This window comes from Salvelinus alpinus, chromosome 5 (assembly GCF_045679555.1).
Source record: "Salvelinus alpinus chromosome 5, SLU_Salpinus.1, whole genome shotgun sequence".
NCBI classification, from domain to species: Eukaryota; Metazoa; Chordata; class Actinopteri; order Salmoniformes; family Salmonidae; genus Salvelinus; species Salvelinus alpinus.
The window spans coordinates 83,588,168-83,601,081 of record NC_092090.1 but is presented as its reverse complement, the minus strand read 5'-3'; the positions used below and the strand labels follow the sequence as shown (position 1 = coordinate 83,601,081).

The 12,914-nt window shown below is 42.9% G+C and overlaps 1 protein-coding gene across 4 annotated transcripts in view; it reads left to right on the top strand.

Annotated features, from left to right (window-relative positions):
* LOC139577055 (transient receptor potential cation channel subfamily M member 3-like) overlaps positions 1–12,914 on the top strand; it is a 193,360-nt gene that overhangs the window by 87,247 nt on the left and 93,199 nt on the right. For all 4 annotated transcript variants that reach the window (XM_071403806.1, XM_071403804.1, XM_071403805.1 and 1 more), the window contains exons 2-6: positions 311–390; positions 4,665–4,866; positions 5,160–5,373; positions 6,189–6,313; positions 7,309–7,480. In XM_071403806.1, coding sequence (XP_071259907.1) covers positions 311–390; positions 4,665–4,866; positions 5,160–5,373; positions 6,189–6,313; positions 7,309–7,480 — 793 coding nt within the window. The remainder of the gene's footprint in view (positions 1–310; positions 391–4,664; positions 4,867–5,159; positions 5,374–6,188; positions 6,314–7,308; positions 7,481–12,914) is intronic.

Genomic DNA, 12,914 nt, shown 5'->3' with positions numbered 1-12,914 from the left:
CTGTGGCTTGTATCTATGCACTTCAAATTCTGCAAGAGCTAACTACCTGGTTCTTGAAGAGAATTGGTCTGTGTAAGACCATTCTGATGAATAGTTGTTGTTGTTTGGTAGAGAAAGGCCTCTTATCTTCCCAGGTAATGGGTTGGGCCGACCTGGCCCCGACTCAGACTGGGGCTTAGCTGGGTACTAGCTGCCTGCATGCCTCCAGATGTGCCGCCTGTGATTCTCTGGTCTCCCTCTCTCAAGTTAAGAGTCCTGTTGTCTGAGTTTGAGTAACCAGCTGACTGAGCATATTCTCTTCTCTCCGCAGGCACAGAAATCGTGGATCGAGAGAGCCTTCAACAAGAGAGAATGTGTTCATATCATAGTGAGTGCCAAAGACCCCCATAGGTAAGTGAAAAGTCTTAAAATACAACTTTGTTGTTCAATGTGAATGGGAAATTCATAATTTTGCTGTCTTACACTATATATACAAAAGTATGTGGTAACCCCTTCAAATTAGTGTATACGGCTATTTCAGCCACTCCCGTTGCTGATGTGTATAAAATCGAGCACACAGCCATGCAATCTCCATAGACAGATATTGGCAGTAGAAAGGCCTTACTGAAGAGCTCAGTGACATTCAACGTGGCACCGTCATAGGACGCCACTTTCCAACAAGTCAGTTCGTCAAATTTTCGTCAAACTGTAAGTGCTGTTATTGTGAACTAGAAACGTCTAGGAGCAACAATGGCTCAGCCAGAAGTGGTAGGCCACACAAGCTCACAGAACGGGACTGCCGAGTGATGAAGCGCATAGTGCTTAAAAATCATCTGTCCTTTGTTGCAACACTACCGAGTTCCAAACTGCCCCTGGAAGCAATGTCAGCACAAGAACTGTTTGTCGGGAGCATCATGAAATTGGTTTCCATTGCCGAGCAGCCGCTCACAAACCTAAGATAACCATGCACAATGCCAAGCGTCGGCTGGAGTGGTGTAAAGCTCATCGCCAATGGACTCTGGAGCAGTGGAAATCCGTTTTCTGGTGTGATAAATCACGCTTCACCATTTGACAGTCCGACAGACAAATCTGGGTTTGGCAGATGCCAGGAGAACGCTACCTGCCCCAATGCATAGTGCCAACTGTAAAGTTTGGTGGAGTAGTAATAATGGTCTGAGGCAGTTTTTCATGGTTCGGTCTAGGCCCCCTAGTTCCAGTGAACGGAAATCATAACGCTACAGCATACCGTAATTTCTGGACTATTAAGCGCACCTGAATATAAGCCGCACCCACTGAATTTAAAAAAAAAAGTATTTTGTACATAAATAGGCCGCACATGTCTATAAGCCGCAGGTGCCTACCGGTACATTGAAACAAATGAACTTTACACAGCCTTTAAACGAAACACGGCTTGTAACAAAAATAAATAGGCTTTTAAACGAAACACGGCTTGTAACAAAAATAAATAGGCTTTAACGAAACACGGCTTGTAACAAAAATTTAAAGAAATAGCAGTAAACAGTAGCCTACCAAGAAAGTCATTGGTCACTATCTTCCTCCTCCTGTGCACTGAAACCACTGAAGTCATCTCCTTCGGTGTCGGAGTTGAATAGCCTCAGAATTGCTTCATCCGATGTTGGATCGTTTTCATTGTCGCTCTCGTCACTTTCATCCGGAGGCAAATTCCCCGCTGAGCTCATGCTGCCCTCTTCAACACGCAGCAGTCCAGCCTTTCGAAACCCGTTGATGATAGTGGATCTTTTGACAATGCTCCACGCTGTCAGGACCCACTGGCAGACTTGACCATAAGTTGCTCTTCGCATGCGGCCCGTTTTAGTGAAGGATTTCTCCCCACTTGTCATCCAAGCCTCCCACTGAACACGGAGCGCCACCTTAAATGCACGATTTACACTGATGTCGAGTGGCTGCAAATACTTTGTTGTGCCCCCAGGAATCACAGCTGGAATTGAGTTTGTCCTCTTGATGGCTTCTTTCACAGAATCTGTTATGTGGGCCCTCATGCTGTCCAACACGAGCAATGCCTTGTTCTTGTGAAAGAATCCTCCCGGTCGCTTGCCGTAACACTCCGTATGCCATTCATGCATTAGGCTTTCCGTCATCCATCCTTTCTTGTTGACTTTCACAACAATTCCTCTCGGGAATTTTTCTTTTGGCATCGTCATGCGTTTGAAAATCAACATCGGTGGAAGCTTTTCTCCCGATGCCGTGCAGCTCAGAACACAGGTGAAGTGCGTTTTTTCATGCCCAGTTGTTTTCAGCGTGATGGATGATTCGCCTTTCCTGTTGACAGTCCGAGTGAGAGGCAGGTCAAACGTCAGAGGAACCTCATCCATATTTATGATGTCGTGCGGGCCGATGGAATGCTCCGCTATCTTTGCATCAGTGAATTTGCGGAAGTTTGAAACTTTTTCCTCGTAGTCGGGAGGGAGCTGCTGACACAGACTCGTCCGTACCCTGATGGACAGGCCTTTACGTCTCATAAATCTTAGACACCACGATGGTCCACCTCTAAAATCCTCAAACTTCATTGCGGTGGCGATTGTTTTGGCTTTCAGTCGGATCTGCACAGTTGAAACACCTCGGCCGTCTGCTCTCTGTGTGTTGACCCAGTCTTCAAGCTCATTTTCTAGTTCGGGCCATCTGCTTTTCTTCTCTGAAAGCTTTTGTTGTCTTTCTGCACCGAGTCAGTTCCTCACACTGCTGTTTCCAACGTCTTATCATCGACTCATTAAGGCCAAGCTCCCGTGCAGCAGCTCTATTTCCTTTTCCAACAGCCAGATCGATCGCCTTCAACTTGAAAGCTGCATCATATGGATTTCTCCGTGTCTTTGCCATGATGAGGGTGACAAAATGACTACCGTAATCAGAATGATGGGAAGTTTGAGCGCGCTCGATTTACGTCACATTATGTGACGGTGCTCAGTTTTTTGGCGGCGTGAATTTGTGAAAGCGGGAAAAATCCATAAATTAGCCGCGTCATTGTATAAGCCGCGAGGTTCAAAGCGTGGGAAAAAGTAGCGGCTTATAGTCCGGAAATTACGGTACATCGACATTCTAGACGATTCTGTGCTTCCAACTTTATGGCAACAGTTTGAGGAATGCCCTTTCCTGTTTCAGCATAACAATGCCCCCGTGCACAAAGCAAGGTCCATGCAGAAATAGTTTGTCGAGATTGGTGTGGAAAAACTTAACTGGCCTGCACAGAGCCCTGACCTCAACCCTTTGAGATGAATTGGAAAGCCGACTGCGAGCCAGGCCATATGGCAAACATCTGTGCCCGACCACACTAATACTCTTGTGGCTGAATGGAAACAAGTCCCTGCAGAAATGTTCCAACATCTAGTGGAAAGCATTCCCAGAAGAGTGGAGGCTGTTATAGTAAGCAAAGGAGGGACTAACTCTATATTAACGCCCATGACTTTGGAATGAGATGTTCGACGAGCAGGTGTCCACATACTTTTCGTCATGTATTGTATGTTAGTCCCAATCTCCCGGACACCACACAAGGCATAGTGGAAGCAGCATACAAAGCAACTGTGTTCAAAATTAGCAGCAATGTTAAATATTTCTTAGCCAAATCAACTCAAAGACTTTGTTTGAAGTAACTTAAAGATGATTTGCCCCCAAACAATGTACATTACACGGTTGCCCCCAGCTCCCCAATTGATTTGTAGCTAGAGGTGGCTAAAGTTAGCTGTTTAAAGAAATCAGAACTGTGGATTACAGTCTCTCCTGGCCTATAGAATACTGCCAGGGTAAGGAACCATATAACTGTAATGTCTAAAACACCAAACTTTCTAAACTTCACCACACATACAGTATAAATGAGTCTCATTCACATTTTATTTTACATTTATTTTAGCAAGTGAGCCCTGCAGATGTTCATTCTCTAAAAAAAGGAGGTATCTCTAAAGGACATTAAATATATGAATATTTAATGAATCTGCCATATGTTCTGCATAAGTGAACATTCAGAACAAGCATAACAGACACACAATAAAATGCTGTGAATCACCAAAATCACTCCATTTCTAGGGAGCTACATCACACTGCTATTGGCAGAATGTAACACCTGTCACAGACATATTTCTGCATTAAAGAAACCAAGAATGATGCTTTCAAAAATGACATGTAATGAAGCAGTGAACACAGAATAAGTAAAGCTCTGGAGGAAAAATAAGGGTGCTCCAGGATCAAATAGTTACTCATCTGTAAAAACTGGGTCGACGACATGCAAGTGAAGAGAAATGTGTTTTTTCTTTGATCTCAGGCCAGTGTTTACATCATCTCAGAACAAAGGTTCCAGTTGTCTGCCCTCAGGGACTCCTGTCTGGACCTGTCACATTTCAACTCCATTATGTCCAATGTATGTGACTATTGACTACTAGTATGTCTAATGGCTATGATATTATAAGCGTAATTCTAGCACATTTACAGAGGCTTTATCAGAGATTTGTACAAAGCAGAGAGAGTGGGCTGCATGGGGTTTGTGTGAACAGCCTTTGAAATCCATTCTCTCACAGTAGATGAAAGGGAACCTGCCCGACATGTCACTTCCTCCTTCCCAGCTCTAGTGCACATCTGGGGTCTTATCAGAAGGATGCAACGTTCAGAATGTTTCACCTCACCTCTGACTACCTGTCCCCTCTCTTGCGCCTCCCCAGGTGCTGCTGTGGCCGTCTAATTGGTCAGCACGTTGGCCTGCCCCCCGGCATCTCCTCCAGTCAGAATGACAAGACGGAGCGTCTGGCTAAGAATGACAGCCTATCAGAGAAATGGTCAATCAGCAAACACACCCAGCTCAGCCCCACCGACGCCTTCGGAACCATTGAGTTCCAGGGAGGGGGCCACTCCAACAAAGCCATGGTGACCACTTTATACCTACGGTTGAATGATATAACACATAAAGGGTGGATAGACAGATAAGGACATATTTATATTACCATATAGATAGGGCCTATCCACATTACTGCAGACAAAGATATTGATGAGAGTAAACAATTATTATTCCACTGAGCTCATATGTATGCAATCAAATGCATTGAACAGCTTTACTGTACTTAGCCTTTCACAAAATATCTCTCATTGTAATCTATATTCTACGTTGATGTTATACCAAACAAATGACAGCTATTGGTTGTTTGTATGTTCCTTTGCAGTATGTGCGTGTGTCCTACGACACCAAGCCAGACCTCCTGCTGCACCTGATGACCAAGGAGTGGCAGCTGGACCTTCCCAAGCTGCTCATCTCGGTGCATGGGGGCCTGCAGAACTTTGAGTTGCAGCCCAAACTCAAACAGGTCTTTGGCAAGGGCCTCATCAAGGCTGCAATGACAACCGGAGCCTGGATCTTCACCGGCGGGGTCAACACAGGTGGGCTGGGTGGGTGGAGGCATGAAAAAGGCCCACTTAGAGGGCTAATAACAACCACGTGCTGTGACGTTGTTACCCATTAACCCTACGCTTCTGTTTATCGCTGTTCTTGTGTTGTGGGTGTGAAAAATCAATACAAGTGTTAGTAAAAATGTTTTTTTTAAATGCTCACACTAACCTTGACCCTAGCCACAACATTACATTTGGGTTTAATCTGGTTGGCGGGTGGTAACCTCGAAGGGTTAGGTAACTGTATAGATGTAGGTCATAAACAGTAGGAGAAGAGAGAAACAGAGGGGCAGAGGTTAGATATAAAGGAAGTAAAAGAACGGGGGGAAGACAGATGGAGAGAAACAGAAGAGACTGAGGAAAGAAAAAGAGTTGGGGAGATGGGAGGGTGAATAATTGACAGAGAGCAGGATTTCGTGGACAAAAGGAAGTGGACAGTGAGTGTCAGGTAGAGGGATGAAATGAGATTCCCTCAGTTGTAACTGGGGGGAGATGGAGAGAGATTGAGAGAGGGTGGTGGGGCTGACATATACCTTTCTGTCGCTCTGTGTGCTCTGGGTGCGGTGTAAATGTTTTTATGTTTTCGAAGTCTGTGTATTATTTATCTAAAATTACTCTATGTATCAATCCTGACAGAATGGCCCTCTTTCTTAATCTCTTTTTCAAACACACAACTCTCACTCACATGCATAATCTATTCTCTCTCTCGTCTCACACCCATACACACGCACACTCACACACTTTCTCTCTCTCTCTCTCTCTTTCTCTGTCTCTCACACACACACACATCACAAACATACACTCAGGGGTGATCCGGCATGTGGGTGATGCGCTAAAGGACCATGCCTCTAAATCTCGGGGGAAGATCTGCACTATTGGCATCGCCCCCTGGGGCATCGTGGAGAACCAGGAGGACCTGGTGGGAAAAGACGTAAGTTACAGTGTGTGTGGGCGCGTGTGTGTGTTTGTGAGTCAAATCAAATGTATTTGTCACATGCTTCGTAAACAACAGTGACATGCTTACTTACGGGCCCTTCCCAACAATGCAGAGAGAAATATATAACACGAGGAATAAATATACAATGAGTAACATTAACTTGGCTATATACACTTTTAGAAAAAAGGGTTCCAAAAGGGTTCTTCGGCTGTCCCCATAGGAGAACCCTTTTTGGTTCCAGGTAAAAAACACATTTTGTTTCCAGGTGGAACCCTCTGTGGAAAGGGTGCTACACGGAACCCAAAGTGGTTCTACTTGGAACCAAAAGGGTTCTACCTGGAACCAAAAAGGGTTCTTCAAAGGGTTCTTCTATGGGTACAGACGAAAAACCCTTTTAGGTTCTATATAGATAGTACCTTTTTTTCTAAAAGTGTACGCAGGGTACCAGTACCGAGTCGATGTGCAGGAGTACGAGGTAATTGAGGTTGATATGTACATATAGGTAGGGGTAAAGTGACTAGGCAACAGGATAGATAGTAAATAGTAACAGCAGACTTGGTGCATCAGTACTGCTTGCCTTTCGGTAGCAGAGAGAACAGTCCATGACTTCGGTGGCTGGAGTCTTTGACAATCTTTAGGGCCTTCCTCTGACACCGCCTGGTATAGAGGTCCTGGATGGCAGGGAGCTCGGCCCCAGTGATGTACTAGGCTGTAAGCACTACCCTCTGTAGCGCCTTGCGGTTGGATGCCAAGCAGTTGCCATACCAAGCGGTGATGCAGCTTTTTGAGGATCTGAGGGCCCATGCCAAATCTTTTCAGCCTCTTGGGCTGCCTCATCGTTGTCGGTGATCAGGCCAGCCACTGTTGTGTCGTCAGCAAACTTAATGATGGTGTTGGAGTCGTGCGCGGCCACGACTCCAACACTAGTTTATTATATTCAACTGCTGTAAACAAAATATGTTGATGAAAACTTTGTTGTGGTCCAACAGGTGGTCCGACCATACCAGACCATGTCCAACCCACTGAGCAAGCTGACCGTGCTCAACAGCCTGCACTCCCACTTCATCCTGGCCGATAATGGGACCACAGGGAAGTACGGTGCTGAGGTCAAACTTCGCAGACAGCTGGAGAAACACATCTCCCTGCAGAAGATCAACACACGTAAGTGGAGCCCATGAAAATCACACCAAAAGCCAATGACTGGCTGTGAAAAGAAAGGGAAATACCTGCACAGTGCACACTGTTCAAATGACAACCTCCCAACATTGCTGTATTTACTTCTGGGAGATTGACTAATTAAATATTGTGCAGGTATTTCCCTTCACATCCCTTAAGTCATATACCGGCTGGATGTTGGTCACTGCTAAAAACCAATGACTGTCCAATCCTAGACCTCCGTTGCTCTTACAGTGAAATTTGGTCATAGATCTCTAGTGAGATCATGGCATCATGATGAACATAACATTATTTAATGGCCCAATGTAATAGCTAGATCGCAAATGAAGTCAAAACATACTGCGGGTTCACTCTGAATACTTACACTTTATCTGAGGTGTCCAGTGAGCAAGCTGTTCCTTATTGTCATTGTGTATTGACACAAAACCGCACCTGTAAACATGCTGAGTGAACTTACAGTGCCTTTATCTCCAACGGATTGAATTGGGCCCCCTAAGTACTACCATTTTATCAGGTAGGCTAATTGAGTTCACATTTCTGTTTTAACAGAGACAACCTGGCCAATATTCCATGTTCATGGTAGGTAGGCTTTCAGATTTAGCCCAAGGTGATTCTCCTCAAAAGGCTTTGAAACTGTCCCTCTCTCTCTGAGGTTTTTCCCTCAACCAAGTATTTAACCACCTGACTCAGCTCATCGTCGCCTCAACTGAAGCCAGTAATCCTCCCCTTCCACTTCTTTGTGTGTGTGTATGTGTGTACGTGTGTGTGTGTGTGTGTGTTTAAGAGAGAAATAGGTCTGAAAGGTTTTTTACTGATGCAGAGCTTGTGCATGTAATCAACACAGCCACTGCTGGCGATGAGAGCACAATGAATGATTTCAGATGCTCAGAATATATCTGTGTGTTAGTTATATATTCCACAACGGTATTATTACTGAAGAAGGATTGTGTGCTCCTCTGTGTGAGGACCTTGTCACATCACATTTATCCTACTTCAATTTCCACTGTATCATGGAGCCTGATAGCCAAATTAATTTGCATAAACATAAAATACATTTGTGCACATCACGTTCCCTCCACTCTTGACATAGACTTCTCAATTGTATGATTTCAAATGGAGCAAAGCCAGGAATGAACCTGCATCTGAAAACGGTTTCTTTCAGCTATAATTGATTGTGTCTGTCTGCTAGTTTTATCAACAAATTGCCTTATTAATTATTTATTTTAGATTTTTTTACCCCCTTTTTTGTGGTATCCAATTGGTAGTTACAGTCTTGTCTCATCGCTGCCACTCCCGTACGGACTCGGGTGAGGCGAAGGTCGAGAGCCATGCGTCCTCCGAAACACAACCCAACCAAGCCGCACTGCTTCTTGACACAATGCCCACTTAACCCAGAAGCCAGAAGCCAACCAATGTGTCAGAGGAAACACAGTACACCTGGCGACCATGGCGGCATGCACTGCGCCCAGCCTGCCACAGGAGTCGCTAGTGCGCGATGGGACAAGAACATCCCTGACGGCCAAACCCTCCCCTAACCCCATGGGTCTCCCGGTCGTGGCCGGCTGCGACAGAACCTGGACTCAAACCCAGAATCTCTAGTGGCACAGCTAGTACTGCGATGCAGTGTCTTTGACCACTGCGCCACATGGGAGGCCCTATTCAAGTTTTTAACCTTTATTTAACTAGGCAATTAAGAACAAATTATTATTTACAATGACGGCCTAAGAGTATTCTATGCTTATGAATAAACTGAAGCAAGAATTTATAGGCAATATTTCCCATTTTTTTGCACAGTATACCTTATGGAAATAGGACTGCTATATCTCATTTTATGACTGCTTTATCCCCTTTTTTCATGTCATTTCTGGCCACAACAGGGAATTGGTGCCCAGTAGGCCTATCCTGTTTGAGTAAACTGATACAATGGCTGCCTTTTCTAATAATGTTGCATTAACGCTCAGGGCCTGTTTCCAAAAAGTTTCTGAAGGCTAAGTTCATCATGGATCTAACGTTTTTTGGAAACCGGCCCTTTCTGTTTGTACTGTCAGTCATCCAAACTCCTTCATGCCCTCACCTTGCCTAATGACTCCATACATTCCCCTGTGTATAGATTCACATGTCCTGTTACACTACAAACACTTATGCAATGTGATACTGTATTATTGGTATACACATAAAGGTCCAAATGTTTCATATGTATATAAAAATACAATCCATTTTTGAAAATTTTGTGAGCATTCAACCCTGACCTTTTGACTGAATCAGGGTTGTACTTTTTAAATATCTATTAGATACTGTAGAGTTTATATAGCCCCTGTTTTTACCATCCAGTCAAACAGACAAAGCCATAACCCTAGCCCAGAGGCTGAGATGACACTCACAAATGGCAACTGTGAAGTCAACAGGAAGCAGGAAGAGATGTGCCTTCTTTGTCCAACCTGTCATGTGACCTATGGGCTTCCCTTTGTCATCCTATGCCTGGGCTCATATAAAGGGGGCTGGGGAGGCAAAGGGACGCCCAGTCGTCATAACAGCATCTCAACCGACCATATATAGCGTAATTAACAACATCCTAACACACAGACCATCCTCAACCAACTCACCATCCCCAAATCAAGCAGTATACTGACCAAAAACCATTCCAAACCAGAACTGTAACCATCACTACATTAACAGCATCCAAACTGACCATTCTTAAAATAAACCTTGATTTCTGTCTTTTTCACCCTCATTTAAAGCCTGGATGCATTTAATTAATTAAGTTGTTAGAAAAGCTTACTGCTGGTTTGTTGAGTGACACTGATGGTGTAGTGCTCAAATCAAATCAAATCAAATCATATTTGTCACATGCGCCTTAGACCTTACAGTGAAATGCCCTTAACCAACAATGCCATTTTAAGAAAATAGAGTTAAGAAAATATTTACTAAATAAACTAAAGTAAAAAAACAAAAAAAACAATAACGAGGCTAACCACCAGGGTAGTGGTGCGCGGGTCAGCTGTTTGTTCACCCGCACCCACCCGCAATTGCTAATAACCCATCCGCAACCGCCCGACTGTATGTGATAAAGTGAATATCTGAGGCCTGCACACAGCCCTAACCTGCAAATTTAGAACATGCTCTTTAGGCTACAGTCAAAGACTGCAGAACAACATTTTTGATCGGTTGTACAGAATTTTTTTTTGCCTGATTTTAGATATGTTTCTGCTTATAATTTCCAACATTTTGGTAGGCTATTTGTTTGTCAGCTTGTTTATAATTAGATACATGTAGTTTCTCTTTTGTCATTATATGTTGCCCTAGAAGACTAAATAAACTCCTGCTCAACAGAATAATGTCATAGATGATAGAATGAACGCTTCAATCTAGTTGACATCGGTAAAGTTTCTCTGTCATCTTTTGTGGAGCAAAGACGTTTAGGGACTGGAGAGAAAATACAATAAAGCAAAAATGCCCAAATGACATCAGTTTGACCAGTTGTAAGGAAATAGAAAGTAGTGAAAATGACCCAATGTGTTTCTGACAAGGTTTCAGTTCGGCTTCGATGCATATTTTATGTGGTTGAAAAACGATCAGCTTTTATGATGCTTTTATGATGAAGAAAGCACCTCTGCAGATGGTATCTAGCTGAGCATTGCATTCTCTCAAGATGCAGAAAGAAATAAAACATTTTTCTCTACTTCTGTTCCCAAGTCCAAATTTTGCCTACATTTGGCGTATCATTTTACTGCAACAAATGCTTAATTGTACAGGAATTATTATTAAGGCTTTGGCCTTAACTTTTTTCTAGGCGTGAAGATATTTCAAGAAGTCCAGGCGATAATAGACTACACTGATAAAACTCCAGCTTGGTTCCCAAGTTTGTAAACTGTACCAAGCTATCTCTGATATAGTGTCACCATAATATTTGAATTGAGAAAGTGTAATCATAATCATTGAGATAGTTTAGCGATCTCAGTAGAAGACGTCCTAACAGAAATACAATGGTGCATTGGATCAGTCTAAAACTTTGCACATACACTGCTGCCATCTAGGGGCCAAAATCTAAATTGCACCTGGGCTGGAATAATACATGATGGTCTTTCTCTTGTATTTCAAAGATGATGGTACAAAAAAACTACAAAAAAATGTTTTGTTTTTTCTTTGTATTTTCTTTTACCAGATCTAATGTGTTATATTCTCCTGCATTAATTTCATATTTCCACAAACTTCAAAGTGTTTCCTTTCAAATGGTATCAAGAATATGCATGTCCTTGCTTCAATGCCTGAGCTACAGGCAGTTAGATTTGGGTATGTCATTTTAGGTGAAAATTGAAAAAAAGGAGCGGATCCTTAAGAGGTTTTTAAGCAAACCGGACGGAACGATTTTCTTGTTGTTTTAAGTTACTGATAGCCAGGGGCACAGTCCAACACTCAAAATGGAGTAAAAAGGAGTAAATGTACATGGTTTTGTTTAGGAATGTAGTGAAGTAAAAGTAATAGTTGTCAAAAATATAAATAGTAAAGTAAAGTACAAATACCCCAAAAAACGACTTAAGTAGTACTTTAAAGTATTTTTTACTTAAGTACTTTATGCCACTGCACAAAACGTATAAACAAAAGGATTCACTGTGGAAGTTGATACATGTAGTCCCTTCATATACTGTATAGGCTATGCGCAGCACTTCATTCAATTTATCAAATCAGTTATTGTTTTCTTGCTCAAACCGCGAGCAACACCTGTCAAACTCAGACGTTTCTCTCAAAACACAGGGATGTCGATTCGTATGGGACTAGGGTTATCAGAGGATTTATTCTGGTTAGTCAATGTCCAGATTTCAGTTTCCATTTAACTCATCTAAACAGTAGGCTACACAGTTCCCTTGACATGCCATAGGCCTATTTGAAGTCCCTTCTTGTGACTGTCAAATTTGTATAGCACCTCACAATCATCACACATAACATAACACACACTGCTATCATCCTCTTTTACCACCACTTTTATGGCCCTCCCTTCTCTTTATTTTCAACTCTAGTTTCAGCAGCTTTTTGAATAAACTTCGACAATGTTCTTTTTGCCTCTGTGGATTGATAAGTTTTTCTGCCATTCCCAAAAGCATGATTAGTTGATTGGCTGTGTATGCTATCTGGCGTGCATACCTTAAAGCCCTAAAGTTTAGGCTTATGGAGTTATATCAGCCTAAAATAATGAATGAAAAACCTCAATTTAAACTACAGAAATTGCACAATAATTATACATTTATGTTTTTTAAGGTATTATTTTTCTTTATTCAACCCGCCCGCCATCCACCTGCCCTTCAGCCACACAATATTTAATGACCCTAAACCTGTCTGCTATGAATCAACCTGCACATCACTATAGCAGGGTCATATTTATTAGGGCACAACGTAGCAAAACATATTGCAACAGAAAACAAAA